Consider the following 16,728-nt stretch of genomic DNA (forward strand, 5'->3'; position numbering starts at 1 on the left):
TATCTAACCTTCTCAACGAGGTGCAGCAGCTACTGGCCAATGCTGCACACCTGATGGAACAAGCACCACCTACTACAGCTGCTATACCACCTTTCCACAAGTTTTGTGAACAAGTAGAGGAATGGCTTGCGTGGTTGAAACAGTTTGAAGCACACATACTTGCTCACAACATACCAGGCACTGTGAAACTTCCCTATATATAATCCACATTACGAAGTGCAGTGTTCCGATTAACTCAGAAGTTATCTCCTAACGCCACTCCAAGTGAACTTTCTTATGAACAGGTTGTAGGTTCACTCACTAACTATTATGACCAACAAGTGATTATTTAATTGTAAAAAAATGGCCAGAACAAACTTATCTTGAGTGGGTAATAGGTTTGCTAGGTATGACAAGGAAAAGCAAATTCAAATCTGCTTGTGGGGCTTTATATTCAGGTGTTATGTTGTACGATGGGATTATGTACAATGTACCTGATGTCAAACTCGAAGATCAGATTTTGCAACAGTCTGATCCATCATTTCAGCAGGTACTGCAAATACTAGATCAGTACAGTTCAAGTGCCCTGTCAACCGATAAATTTGAACAGCCAGCTATTTGTTGGGTTGAGTCACTTGTTTGCAACTGGCCCATTCAGTGGCACCTTGCACTCGCCACACCGAGTAAATAATGCTTCATGTTGCATAAGCAGTTCACTAAACAGGTGGCTACACAGGCAAACAGAATTAAGTCTTGCCCTGTTGTTCATGGCACAAACGCCAAGACTGCCCCACCCCACAAGCTCACAAGCTCAGTGTTATGCTTGTGGTAGGAAAGGACATGTACAATCTGTATGTTTGCAATGGAACAAACATAAGAATTTGGCCCACTCACAAACATCTAGTCACAAGGCCCATGTCATTAATGCAGTATATAAGAAGTCTGCAACAGGCATTAACAAAACTAGCAAGCATGCAGTTTCTTCAGTGATATGCCTGTCCAACAAACTTTCTGCTCATCTATTTCTTTGAGGGAAATGTATGAAATTTCAGTTGCGTGGGTGCCTCTGTCACATTGCTAAATCATCACACATATGAACTGTTAGGCTCCCTGTGCCTGTCTAAAACTAGCATGAAACTGATGGCCTTTAAAGGACAAGACATTCCCATTCTTGGAAAATGTACATTGCCTGCCACGCATGACTCGCATATGTGAACAGTGACTTTTACAATGCTACAATCATATAATTGTGAGAATATATTCTTTTGATTTGTTTGGCTTTAAGATTCAGGACAATGTGTTGTCAGTGTCTGCATTCCATGCAAAAGAAGTGTTGTTAGCTTGCTCAAAGAATTCCTGGAACTCTTTTCTGAAGGTTTAGGCAAGGCTAAAAATTTCAAAAAGTGATTTGCACGATGCGTATTTTCAAATACCACTTGATGAAGAATCTCAAAAAGTGTGTGTAGTAAATACTCATTTGGGTTTGTTTAAATATTTGCGTTTGCCTTTTGGCAGTGCTTCCGCACCCGCCATTTTCCAGTGGTATTTGGAACAGCTAACTGCACAAGTGCAAAACTGTTTAAATTAATTGTAAGGTATTGACATAGCAAATAATGCACCTGAAGAACACATTTCAAATTTATGTGCTTTATTTTGTGTGTTATCTGATGCAGGACTAAAGTGTGCAGTGGACAAGTGAGAGTTTCTTAAACCTGAGTTGCAGTATCTTGGTCATGTCCTAAACAGTCAGGGTGTACATTCTCTTCAGTTGAATTTGTTAGACATTTGAGATTTTCCAGTTCCTCACAATGTCACAGAATTGCAGTCAGTCTTACGGGAAGTGAACTATTATATTAAGTTCATTCTGAATGCTGCACAAATAGCGGCTCCATTGCATTGCTTGCATCAAAAGAATGACCCCTTTGTTTGGACAGATGAGTGCCAAGTAGCTTTTCAAAACATTAAAGATGCATTGCTCAGTGATTGATGCTTAGTTCGCTTTGATCCTGACAAACAGTTGTATTGCAAGTTGATGCTTCCTCTTACAGAATCGATGCAGTGCTTTCACACAGAATTTGTGATAAAGACAGGGCTATTGCTTTTGCATCAACAGTGTTGTCCAAAGCTCAGTGTAGCTATTCACAAATTGAGAAAGAGGCTTTGGCTATTGTTTATGGTGTCACCAAATTCCGCAACTATTTGTATGGCAGAAAATTCTACTTAGTAATGGATCACAAGCCTTTGCAGCACTTATTTCATCCAATAAAACCGGTTTCTGTATGAACAGACCAAAATTTGCAAAGCTGGGTTTTGTTATTGTCTCAGTACCAATACGAGATTATGTACTGTCCAACAGCTCAACATGGTAATGCGGCTGCTCTTTCATGTCTTCCGATTGGCCCTGATACAGACTCTGATGCTTCTGCTGCATCTTGTTGTCACATCAATGCTCAGGATTCTGAATTGCTTCAATCTTTTCCGATGAACTGTAGGAAAATTGCACAAGCCACAGAAGCTGATTGAGATTTGAACATTTTGCTAACATACATTCACACATTTTGGCGTTGTTCCTTGCATAGCCTCAAGAACTCTGTAGTGTGCCAATGCTTTGCACATCGGAATAGCCACACTGTAAATAAAGGTGTGATTCTTGTTCAAAATGACAGTGGACAGTCACATGTGTTGATCCCTAAAGCTTTGCAAAATGAAGTGTTGCTGTTACTTCACCAAGGACCCTGGGGGATTGTTCGTACAAAACAATTAGTGCATCAGCACTGTACGAGGCAGGGTATGGACACGCAAATGGAACAGATGATGTAACAGTGTCATGCATGTGTGGAAAATCAGTCTGCTCTGCCACAAAAATTCTCTGCTTGGCCTAAGTCGCAGGCACCATGGCAACATATGCACATAGACTTTCCAGGACCATTATGGAACACTTGTTTGTTGATTGTGGTTGACTCGTATAGCAAGTTTACATTTTCTGTGCCAATGAACATGACAATGTCACATAGCACAATTCAGGTATTGTCCTCTATTTTTTCCTCGAATAATAGTGTAAGGAAACAGGCCTCACTTCATGTCAAATGAATTTGAAACATTGTGTGAATGCAATGGCGTACAGCATGAAACTAATGCACTGTTCCATCCACAGTCAAATGGCAAAGTGGAACGTTTTGTCAGAACCTTCAAGTAGCAGATAGCCAAACTTCACTCCACACATACCAGGGATCAAGCATTGCAACTCTTTCTCACCTCATATGTTAACATCCACAAGATCGCCAATGGAAATGCTTCACAGCTGCCACCATGAGACACTGCTCCATATACTCCACCCTCCTCAGCATCTGGCACTGAAGGAAGGCCGCAAGTATTGCTTCAAACCACATGATATTGTCGTTTATAGGGCACGAGACGAGATTGTCTGTCAACTTGGTGCTTGCATGTATTTTACGTCAGGTCTAGATGTCTTGCAGTGCTGACATCACAATCAAGTTCAGCACTGTCATGTGGACAATGATCTTTCAGTGTCTCTTCCTCCGTATTCATGGGTCCAGAGAACAGTGTGGCTACAGCAGCAGCCAGAGGCTGCCATCACGACACCACGAGATGATCCCATGGAGATGGAGCCTTCGCCTCTTCAGCCTCCTCTCATCCTACCAATGGAGCTGCACCCACCCACACCACAGCAGTTGCCACCTGCTTCATCTGGTTCATGGCATCAGGAGGTGGATGCATACCATTCTGGTTGTTTTCTGGGGGACGTTTCTGCCAGTGCAAAAGCCGGATGGCAGGGTATGACCTGAAGTTTGACGTCCCCTGCAGCCACAGCTTCTGGTTTGGCACTGTGCCCATGCTCCTGCCTCCCCTACCATTTTCATGCTCCCTACATGACAACATTGTGTTGCTTTGGGGGGGGGGGGGGGGGGAGGGAGGGAGGGAGGGAGGGAATGTTCCAGCATAACGACAAATGCCACTACAAAAATCAAAAATGATTCAGCAGAGAGGGCTGTGAGATGATGTCAGCCAATAGCATGCTGATTAGGACGACACCATAACTGTAGCGTCATCTACACGAAGAGAATAAAAGCAACACACCACCTAGCCGTGGCTGCAATACAATACTGGCTTGAAGACAGGCACTAGAAGAGCCATGAATTATGAGCTTGAGCTTGCTTGGAAATTGTATCTATTGAATGACACTGATTATTTGCATGTTGCCAATTGATCACAGCCAACCTTGTACATACACAAGTTAATTATTGTCAATTCAATTACTGTAATAAACTCCATTAATATGATTTGATTGTATGTTGTCTAGCTATCTGAGAAAACAGTTTCCTAGGCAATCTATATTACGTGAGTGGGCAGGATTCCACACAGACATGACAGTGGCCCAATCCTGAACTGCATGGGAACATGAGGACAGGTATACTAATCTTCAAGGTTCCGGTTGACCAAATTAGACCCTCACAAGCAAGCCGTATTGTGCATCAAGGACATTATAACTTCTTCACAGCTGCACCTGCAATCTGAGAACAAGCAATGGACTCCCTGCAAAACAGTCTGTGTCACCCCAGAGCATTGGTCAGAGACAGACAGGAGCTGGATTAGATAATTACTGTCCCATGTGTATGCTGCTGTTAATATCACAAAACAAACAGCTGTATTTAGAGTTCTGCCATGACTGGGAAGCATGGACTGCTGACAAACGGTACTACACTGTGTTCAGTGATAAATTGTTGTTCTGCACTGACCCAGATGACCATCTTTGGTAAGTTGAGTATGGTGGAGAACTCCTATTCTTCCAATGTCGCGGAGAGGCACATTGGTATTACTTCTAGCATCATGGTGTGAGGAGCTATCGGGTATGACCAGATTGTGGGTGGTAGTGATTGAGAGAACTCTGATGGTGCAACAGTATGTCATAGACATCATGCATCCTCGTGCATTACCTTTCAGGTGACAGTATCGTGTTGCCATTTTTCAACAGACAAGTACCTGTCCACTCACGGCACATGTCTCTATGAACTATCTGCATGATACTGATGTACTCTCATTTCCAGCAAGATCCCCATATGTGTGCCTGGAAAAACATGTGTGAGACCAGCTTCAACATAAATTTCATGCTAGTGCCAGTATCCAGGATATCGACAACCAGTTGCAGCAGTTGTGGGCCATCTTGCCTCAGGAGGGGATACACCTGCTATATGACATCCTTCCCAAGTAAATCAGTGTATTCATCCAGGCCATGGGGCGTGCACTGTCAGTATGATGAGTAGGCTTATACTGCCAAGGTCTTTGTAAGCTTGACTCAGTTTTATGATCAATGAAATAACAACTCATATTCTCTTAGCCCATAAAGCTCCATTTCATTTTCTCTTTCCCTTCTGGGTGCTTCCCTTGTTTTTGTCATGTGGTGATGCCTGTTTTCTGTTGAATGGTTTTTGTTGATTTTCTACTCCACAATCACTTATTTCAATATGTCCTTGGCATTTATGGGGTTTGAAGAATGAATGATATTACTATCTTCCATAGTGAAATAATTTTGGGAGATCAGATTCTGAATTTCAGCTTTCTCTCTCTGTTAGTTTCTAGTTTGGTATGACAGTGTGACTGGATAGATAACTGTGATCCATTTACTGACAGAACTGTACTTCTGAATTTATAGAATGCTTCTTGCAAGTTATCCTTATGCTCATTTTGACTTAATTTAGCTTGTTTGTTTATGAAGAGGCTTTCTTCATTTTAATCTGCAATGAAGTGCTCTGTGATTCTATAGCAAGTTCCAAACTCAGCCATTGAACTGCTTTAGGTCTTTTCAATCCCTCACAACCTTCCTAAGTATGCAAATGTCTAAAGTATATTTTTCAGTACTCTAGAATTTTATCAATTGATACATCACAGATTAGTTCCCAAAGACTAATGTTTGCTGTTGACTTCTCACGTACTCTACTGCCTGTTTGCTCTCACACTTTCTGAACAAAAAAATCATCTTACTTTCTTTAATGTTTCTTTTAACACATGTAGTCATTGAGATCAGGGGGACCCAGGTTCATTTCCCAGCCAGGGTGGGGTCTTCTCTGCCCAGGGCTGGGTGTTTGTGTTGTCCTTATTATTTCATCATCATCATCATCATCATTATTTGTGAGAGTGACTAGACTGGATTGTGAAAAGAAAATGGACTGTGTAAAAATTAAGACTTTGTATGGGTGCTGATGACCACGTAATTGAGTGCCCCACAAACCAAACATCGTCATGTAGTCATTGATGCTCTAAGAGCTGTATTATCACTGATTCCCTCAACTATGGTAACTAATTCAAATAGCTTTGGTCTGTTAGCCACTAGCAGAGCTAAGATGGCAGCCTAAAACACAGTTCTTTAGTTTACTACTCAAACTAATTTTTAGGAAAATGGTTCAGAACTGTGTCCCATGAATCCCTGTCCCTAGCAGCAGTTTTAATTGTGTGTGTCTCCAGTTCTGTACCTGACAAGTTGATGGCCTCCCTATTACAACTGCATAACCAGGAGAGTTATTTGTGATATTATCCAAATTTTCTCTGTAGTGTTATCACTATAGGTCCTGAGGGGATTGTGTAAAAGGCATCAAACTGCCATGTTCGGTTCACCTGTGATGCTTACATTCACCTATATTATTTTACATTTGGAATCTGCAGTAACATCACTACAAAGTATTTAGTTCGTGTTGTAATAACATTTCAGCCACAATTGACATCTAGCCTATTCTTCTGATACATATTCCAGTTTGATGTTATGATTTCATTGCTATACACTTCCAATTTCAGCCAGCTTTCTATTATTGTACTATGTGGACATCATTACTTTTAGTACATTAATTATTACAGTTAACAAACACCACGTCAACATTTTCAATTTCTGATATGTAAGGTTGACTGTTCTCATCTTTGATTAACATGACTGATATTTCCTTTCTCTAATTATAGCAAATATTTCGTCAACGAGTCTAACCTAAAAACCCTCCAGCTCCAAACCGGAGGATTGATACACAGGATGATACAGTAGATAATGACCTGTGCTTCTACCCTATATCCAAGGCTAACTGTCTTCACCATTTCAGCCAGACTCTTAAAGTATCTGAGCATGGGTACAGAACTCTAGTGGCAGGTGTCAATTGTGCCTACATGATCTACTGCTGATGTGAATTGCACCCATTGTGTCCATAAGCCTCTAGATGAGGCTCTTGCACATATTGGATGAGGCCATGAGCAAATATATTAAGTGCTTGCTGAGTTTCCTTCCCAGCCTGATTGTTGTTTTCCGTAGGTGTTCCAGTCCTGCCTAACACTCAACTTTGCATGATTATCAGCAACTGGATATAGGGTGGAAGCATGGATCATTGTCTGCAGTATCATAATGCCAGCCAATGCAGGCTCTGATGTGCTGTCAACAGTGAGCAACACCTCATATCTGTTGCCTAAGTGTAAGAGGACAGGCCTGTGTCCTCTACCTACAATCATCATCTGCCAAGATACACATAAACCCACCATTGTCTGTCAGTCAATCTCAAGTGTAAATTAACTGACCAGATCATGTGCATCAGAAGGTTTAGTGATATCAGGGTTTCCAGCGGTACCACAGTTTTCACTGCAAATACCTTCTTAAAATAATGCTTAAACATCGCAGCAGCCCAAGCAGCAGTCTGAAGTCTTGACTGTGACCAATGCAACTTCCTTCTGTTTCTGGGCAGCAACCAATTCCTCTTGCAGCCTACAATACAAGCACAGTCCCTCATGCAGAGCTATATAATATATAAAAGAATATCCCGACACAAACAGTTGGAGACCAACCGACAAACTACTAGCAAACCCCAACTAGGAGTTTAAAGTACATGACTGTTGAGCTGCAAGCAGTATGTAGTTTCAGTACTGAAGTTACAATCTACCAAGAATAAAAACATGAAATAAAAATGAGCTCTCATTTCCTTATGTGATAGTACTGGGTTATGCCGAGTGTTGTCACTCTGACATCACCTGAATTACTGTACCTTCCAGTAATGAAATATCAATAGGTCCTCTGTCAGTACCATAACTTCTTACCAAGCTACACAAGTCTAATTATCTTGACTGCCCAATTTTTGCTATCTTTGGGCCAACAGTGAACAAAACTCTGCATGCACAGCTCAGTCTTGTACAAATGCACATATTTCATTAATTATTTCTAGCCTTAATCTTTAATGATACAAAGAGCATTCATTACCCTCTTTCTCTCTGTCTTTCTCTCTGTCTTTCAGTACCTACATGTACTTCTCTTAGCCTTTTTCTCTTGATGTAAGAATTGATTCAAAAATTCTGAAAGCTCAAGATTTGACATCTGTTTCTTGCTCTGTGTGTGTGGTAACACTTCACTTGTAATTTGTTTTGGCTGTTGATATTCAGGTGCTTCTTACATCTTTCACACCTCATTGATGCTATTGTTGGAACATTAGGGGCTTATATTTCACAAGTAATTTCAATTAAACACACACCAGTGGTGACAAAGTTAGACAGTGTTTACCAGCGGCTATACAAGTTTTACTTTTTCTACAGAACTATTGATCACATTCAAATCCCTTCTTAAAATAATGCATAAACAAATTTAGAAATAGCACTAGTTCAAACATAACTATGTAAACTTTATGATATATGTGACAGTTTCCACAAATATTAAAGCTACAAGCCAATAGGGCAAATTTTTTGCTACATAAGAACCATCATAATAACCATAGTGTGGAAATCTGGCTTATAAATTTCTCTTCCTGTTTATATTGTAGTGTTTTTCTTAGCAGTGAGATTGATACAGGTCAAACACTGTTCTACATTAAGATTAATGGAATATGCTATTCCATGGAAAAATAGCCTGAATGAATCTGAACTCAGAGAACACGTAGAACGGTGTACCACAATAAGTGACCAAACTTCCATATAGGTAAGGCCTCAGTAGCAAGCACCCTCTCCCCTTCTGCACCACTGAAAACATCAGTATTACACCAAGTGGAGCACTAAAAAAGAATCTTTGAAGTGGAAACATAAAAGCAAGTGCAACAATGACTCATTGATAACAAAGAGCACAACGCCACATCTGAATGTGACTGAATGACTGGTCTGCAGGAAATAATTTTGGTATGTTCTTACATTTTATCTCATTAGATGGAATGCTTCTATGGCAATGATGTGTTTATGAAACCAGCAGATATAAACATATTTGAGATGGCAGGCTTTCTCGGTGAATGCTGATAATAAAATCTTCTCAGGTTGACAGCCGAGTCAGTGCGTTGTTCTCCAACAATGTTTCAGCAAGTTTCTTACTTGCCATCTTCAGACAAAGATGGCAATTGAGAAACTTGCTGAAATGTTGCCAGAAATGATGCATTGACTCGGCTGTCTTCCTGAGAAGATTTTATCAACAGTAGATAGAAGCACGGTTACACAATAACATGTGACCACAATGTGAGATGTTTGACATCTTGTCTGCCTCATTGTGACAGACTGTACATCATTTTTCACAGTGTGGTCTCAGTGCTGGTATGAATTAGTCTGAGAAGATGAGCTGGTACAATACACAATGACATGCAAAACTTAAGGACAAAACTAACCATTGCAAGATGTGTCAGTTCCATGTAATACAGCTCAATGAAACATGGACCATACATAGAAAGAACTACTACAGTACAATGATCAGAAATGATACTTTTATTCAAAGACAATAATTACACTGAAGTCACCGTGATTTACGACAGTTTCCTGGTTGTTCATAGCAAGTGTTTTCATCATGAATGGGAGTGTATGCTGTCTAACATGCTCCCATGCAGTGTTTTGGAATGCTCTCGATGCACTCGAATCAGTGCTGTGAGCAATACCAAATGCCTGGTCTTCACTCATAACACTTCATTCTCCTTCAAGTTTCCAGATGAATTTTCCCTGTGTGAAGTCATCCAAGTGTTGTCTCTGGACCATACATATTTATTTATTTATTTATTTATCTTACAGCTCGAAACATGTATTTAACATGCATGGGCAATGTTATAATAATTACATTTAGATTATTGATACACAATATAAATAGATTACATGCTATTAAGTAAAATATCATTTAAGTATATTTAACATAGCATTCCTGAGCTCAAATCATGTCAGCACCATACTGTATGGGCACTTCAATATAAGCCATTTTTTTTGACTTGTTTTTAAAAATTCTACCAGAAAGCTGTTTCAGGTTGTTTGGCAGAGAATTATAAAATATTGCTCCCTTAATGAATGGGGTATTTGTTGTTAGATTCAATCATCTGCTCACCATATGAAAGTCTGATTTTTGTCTTGTATTGTAATCATGGATTTCCATATTCCTGTTTCTCACTTTTTTGTCTTTTTTCACTAATAATATTGATTGAAACATATACACTGCATAGATAGTCATAATATTAAACTTAATAAACAGGTTTTTACATGAAGTTCTGGGTCTTACTTTCGCTATAGTTCTTATTACTCTTTTCTGCAATACAAATACCCTTTTTATATTGTATTGGCTACACCCACCCCACAATACAATTCCATAAGATAGATGGGGATACACCAACCCAAAATATGCTATTTTTATTGCTTCGATATCTAAATATTGAACTAATCTCCTTAGTAAATACAGACTAGATGTTATTTTACCACAGACATGATCTATTTGCTGATTCCATGAAAGTCTGTCATCTATATATATTCCCAGAAATTTACATTCTGAACAGGTATTTTCCTGAATGTCCTCATTTACAACAGTATTTTTATTTGAACTACTTGTCTTAAAATAAATTAAATTAATTTTGTTAATATTGACCCTCAGGTTTTCTTTTTCAAAATGTGTTTGGGCTTTTTCAACAAAATTCTGTACCACTGAATTTAGGTCATCATTACTACGTGCCCAGCAAACCCCAGAGGTGTCATCAGCATACATATTAATACGAAGACTGGTGTCTAATACTTTTAGGAAATCATTCACGTAGCAAATAAACAAGAGGGGATCAAGATAGAGCCTTGTGGCACACCAAAATTTATATTTCTTATCCTTGATCTTCTTTTTTCGATTACCTCTCCATTATCATACACAACTTCTGTGCATTGTTGTCTATCTTTAAGGTAAGATTCTATTAAAAGCAACAGTTTCTCACTGACACCATTATAAGCAACTTTACTTAAAAGAGCGCCATGATGGACTCTGTCAAATGCTTTGGAAAGATCTAAAACCACTCCTGCCGTTTCATAACCCTCATTTATTTTCTCCATCGGACAGTGTACAAACTGTACTGCTGCAGATATGGTGCTCCAACCACTTCTAAAGCCGTGTTGGAAATCTCCTATTAAGTTATTCATATTATAGTGCTCAATTAAGATTTCTAGCATTATTTTTTCAATTAATTTACCAAACACTGAGGTTAAGGCAACTGGACTGTAGTTCTGTGGTTGTTTTCTTTCCCCTTTTTTATATAAAGGTTTAACTATAGCAAGTTTCAGTTTCTTCGGAAACACACCTTCTTCAAGTACACAATTTATTAGATGGACTAATGGTCTGGCTAACTCACCCTTGCATTTTTTCAGTAGAAAAGGAGAAAATTCATCCCATCTAGCTGGTCTTTTATTTTTTAGGCTGTCAGTTAGCTGTGTTACGTCCTTGATGGTTACTGTAGGTAGCTTACAAGAGTGCCGTTCCTTTTCCTTATCATATTTAAACTGCCTGTCCTGTTTCATGCAAGTATCATTTTCAATAGCATCTATAAAGTAATCATTAAATATATTGCTAACTATATAAGGATCAGAAAAATTATCATTATGCATACTTAACTCTATATTATTAATTTTAGTTTTTGAATCAGTGTTCCTCATATCATTAACTACTGCCCAGCACGACTTTGAGACACAGTCAGAATTTTGGATCTGTTTACTAATATGTTCTACTTTCCTTCTCCTTACTTCCTTGCGATACTCATATTTATATTTTTTATAATCCTCTTTATATGAATCAAGACTGGTTTCTCTGTGTATCTTATACATATACTCCATTCCTTCTTTGAGTCTTTTCGTTTTTTAATCCAGTTTGACACGTTTGACTACTGGAGGTTTATTTTTATTTACATTGATCTTCTTTGCTGGGATAGTTATATCAATATGTCTAGTTAAAATTTTTACAAATACTTCCCATTTGCTGTCGACTCCCCTTTCTCTATAAACTGATTCCCAAGATTCTTGACCCAAAGTTTTCTTTAGCAAGGCGATGTTGTATTCAGAAAATAATCTTCTATTCTCATATTTTTTGTTTTGTTTAAGTTTATTAAGACAACCAATCACTAATAATTGTCCTGCAATGAAGAACACGGCCACTGTGCACTGTAACTGCTCAATGATTGACAAACACTGTCTTTTCCCATTACTTAAACTGCAGGCCCAGCCCCATTTGGCCTATAGTCATGCTGACCTCACACCATGTGACATCCATTCATCTTTCTTTGTGTAACTGCTCTGGCACTTTTTCGTTTCCACTGAGCTATTAATATGTTATGGTATTTTATCAATCTCATTCTTGAACTTTGCAGCACAGTGTGCTGTAGACCTGATTGGTGCAATTGTGGCAGATCCTGTAGTCCATAACCCTCAAATGCCTCAGACCAAAGCAAGTTTTTGAATACTGTCATTGCCCTGCTGAGTGGCAAAAGGTAGTATTTAAGAATAAGTTCTGCTTCAGCATGTTCTACATTGATACCCACATGTTTGTTAGATTCTGCTGGGGTGAGTAGCATCTGTGACCTTTATTTTTTAGTGTCATAGTGAGCTAATGCCAAGTGATGGTATTTGGGACAAGTATGGGTAAAAGATATGACTTTAACTTGGCATACAAAGGGAATTATCGCCAGCAAGCCCTGCATCAGGAAGGTTTTAGAACTCCAATTTCTGTCCTTCCTTCAGGCAACTGCATACATCATATCTTAGCAGGAAATCGTTCAGCCACATGGTGCAACAAATGTGTGAGGCTTCTTCTAACAATCTGAGGTAGCCCTACATCCCCAACCTGCACATTTGCAAGAGGCAGTACTCTCTGTGACTCTAGCATCCCTTAACCTATTGGTGCCTCTTAGGTGGTGCTAAAAGGAGAGTATCTTGGGGGGCTCTGTCTTAAGTAATTAATTTCAGATTTGGTAAAACTAGTCTTCACAAGCTGGGGCTTACTAAGTTCTACCAGTATTTTATAGTTGTAAACAATGTAAGGCATTATAGTGGAACATTGTGTCATTAAGAGTTTGGGTACTAGCTTAACTGCCCAGATAACAAGTATGGTAAAGGGTATTAGGCTAGCTCTGTTACAGGTAGCTCTCTTGAGTCAACTTATATATCCATAGCTAATTATGGGAATGAAATGGTGACTATCAGTTCCCTTCAAACACTAGCATTTTGAATGGGCATTTGAGCAGCATGTAAATTGAAGAGCAAGCAGCACTTGCAGGTGGGGACAGTTGTGTTCCCTGGAAGATAGCTACAACTACCATATAGGATGAGTAATAAACAGTGTCCCATCTGGCAGTGCAGTGTTGTGATAGCACTGATTGTGTACTTGTGCATTTCTTGCATTAGTTGTATCACTTATTAATTTCTGTGGTCCACATGATGTTAAAGTATTGAGGGGGAAGTAAACACTCTGGGCCCATCTGTGCATTGTCATCACTCATTCATGAGGCTTGCTGCTAAAGGGCCGGTATAAGCTTATGCAACAGCCTCAAGGTGTTTCTTGCGATGTAGCTGGGTAGACAGAGTGAGCACTTAGCCTACTTGCACTTCAGTTTACAAACATACTTGAACTCTCAATCAAACAAATATATAAGAGAGCAGTTCACATGAAAGTGAATTGTAAGATTAAGTAGTTCTCATGTTACAAAGTTTGTCCAAAGACTAAGGAATGGGACATTACTTACAGAAATCACAACCTTCCTTCAATCTGCTATGATTTTAAGTGCTAAATATCTCTGAGGTTATAATGTCCATGACAGATTTATTGTGAAGGTATTGGTTGTAGCATGAAAGGATTTCTTGCATCTTGATAGAGACGAATTGCACCATAATGGGAGTTGGCTGGTATCTCCAGCATTAAAGACATTGTGAGGGAAGTAAGTGGTCAGCTTCAGAAGACTGCAGCATTTGTGTGAATGTTCAAGAGTGGTATTCCCTGAATATGTTACAGAAGTTATCATCTGCCTGGAGCTGTGGTCCTCCGTATCTTAATTTCTGAGATGTCTTAACTGCCAGCATTCTGGTCATACCATTTTTGCATATAATGGCTATGCAATATATGGTATGCATTGGTATGCTGCTTGTGAAGAAGTAACCTCATGTCCGCTTTAGTGTAGTGTGTTAACTACATTGGTTAAAAAAGAAAAAGAAAGCTGTTTGGTATAGTGGGTATGTGTGATTGAAAACACGAACTCGGATTCTGTGAATTCAGCACTATTTAAAGCCACTATGTACTGTGATTGGAACCTTTAACCATCCTGGTATGGAATCAAAGGGCTCTGTCTTAAGTTGGGGAATTTCCCTCCACTTATTTTCAAAATAAAAGTTGGAACATCAAGGTTGGTTAACAAGTTGTCAATGAATCAAATTGCAGATAGCAGATATTTTCAATGAATGATATGTCAGATAAATGTGAAGGTTAGGGCGACAGTAGTAATTGTCATTCCTTGAAAAATAATTGCACATTTCTCAACACATGCTGGTGGATGTTGTTCTGCTGAAACATGGCAACTAGTTTTCCTGAAAGAGTACAGTATCTTGGGCCCTAAAACTTCTTTGATGTAGCTGTAATTGTTTGACTTTCATCATAATGTAGGAATTGGGATCCCATGTTACATAAAATAGTGCCACAAACATAAATCCAATTAGCAATGCGGGCTGTCGTATCGCGTGGGGAGCATCACACATATGCAGCCATCATTACAGGATAGGTTGAAATGGGACTCACCTGGAATCACTACATCACTACATTATATGACTCAGCATTTTGAGAAAAATGTTCATGTATCCATTGCTGTCTTTGTGGTATCAGGGAATTAAAGTTGACACAGTTGCTTACACAATGGCACGTCAGTTGTCAGCAGAGGACCATCAACCTTGACATAGGATGGTCAACCACATTTCAATGCTCCAGAGCCAAGCCAACACTGTGACTGAAATTATATGGTCTGTTGCCATAATGCAGACAAGGTGGCAATCATCCTACACTGTGGTCAAATTTTTTATAGCCAAGTGTATGCCCATGTACAACCCTCTTTGAATAACTAACTCGCACATCTCCAACATAAGATGAAATCTCAGGGTAAGACCACCAACAATTTCATGAAACCTAGTCATTCTTCCTTGTTTAAACTCGTTCACATGCTGACATTGTGCCCTTTGGTGCTGAAGAGGTATACTGATATTTACTTTTTATTTTCACTTCATTCAACAGCAGCTCAGTAAATTAATTTGATGCTTCAGTTACATCAAGGACCAGTGCTGCCATATGTGCACACAATATCTGTACAGCCATAACTGCTTATTACTGGTGCACTGCTCTAAAGATCCTGTAATGTTCCTTTACATTTGTGTTATTCCTTCTTGGTGTTGCAATTTTAATGAATTGTGTAACTGTATAATTAACATCAAACAGGACAAATACAGACATTTAAGATATAAATAATGAAGTACCTGGCTCCTGAGTCACTCTTTCTGAATGGCGTTTTTTTTCCTTGAAAGGAACACTGGGGATAAACTTTCACAAAATTATAAAATGTATTTATAAAAGCAACAAAATTTCAACATCTGTCTTTCAAAAGTATTATTCCTTGCGGGTTTTCAGTCAAATAAATGTGAACTCCCATAGCACTGCATTTTATAAGTGAGGTTTCCATATTGTAGAGCCTAAATTTTGATGTTGATAAGTTCTTATAATTTTTACTTCATAGCATACAACTTTCAGTACTGTCCTTAAATATTGCTAACACTGACAAACAATTTGATTTTACATTAAGGTGAAAGTGTTTGTCACTTTCATAATATCCTAATAACTTTCAGCAAAATAATATCTGTGTGTTGATTCCGTTTTGAATATACCAGTTTTATTTGATGTGCAACGTTCTTTTTCTTTCTTTCAGATACCACCAAAGAAAGTACAAAGTGTTTCTGAAAATGTTGGAGGACCAGAGGGCATACAAAGAGGTCATGTCACTAAGATCAATGATTTAGGTTGTGTTACTTTTTTTTACATCTGTAATCTATAAATGTGTACTGGAACCACAATTACATACAGTCTGTCTTAGAGCTAAGACAGACTGATATTGGACCACACAAAGGGAAAACTAGCCTGCTCTTAAAATTTTGAAAAGAAGACCTTAAATGTAAAAGACTGTTTAAGAGATGAAATAATGTGATTAAAATGTTATAGGGATTGAGTAAGAACATAAAATTTCTTAAAACATGTGGAAAACATAAGTACAGTAAATAAAATACATATTTTTCTATAATTGTATCATATTTGCTTTACCCTTTTTTATTTGTTCATTTCGCTGTGTGTGTTCCCTTTGTTGCGCCACTTGGTCCATATGATTATTTCTATGTTATTCCTATGTCCACTTTTTATATTTATAATACAGAAAATAATTACACTATTGTTTGGTATGATCTTTTAAACGTATCATACATAAAACGCACAGTGCACAAAAATTA

At 38.6% G+C, this 16,728-nt stretch overlaps 1 protein-coding gene across 2 annotated transcripts in view; it reads left to right on the top strand.

The window, feature by feature from the left end:
* Positions 1-16,526, top strand: part of LOC124599613 (FGGY carbohydrate kinase domain-containing protein) — a 147,049-nt gene extending 130,523 nt beyond the window's left edge. For both annotated transcript variants that reach the window (XM_047136091.1, XM_047136092.1), the window contains exon 10: positions 16,158-16,526. In XM_047136091.1, the coding sequence (XP_046992047.1) occupies positions 16,158-16,248 (91 nt within the window). In that variant the 3' untranslated portion in view covers positions 16,249-16,526. The remainder of the gene's footprint in view (positions 1-16,157) is intronic.
* The last annotated feature ends 202 nt before the right edge of the window (positions 16,527-16,728 follow it).

This window comes from Schistocerca americana, chromosome 1 (genome assembly GCF_021461395.2).
Source record: "Schistocerca americana isolate TAMUIC-IGC-003095 chromosome 1, iqSchAmer2.1, whole genome shotgun sequence".
In the NCBI taxonomy this organism is placed as follows: Eukaryota; Metazoa; Arthropoda; class Insecta; order Orthoptera; family Acrididae; genus Schistocerca; species Schistocerca americana.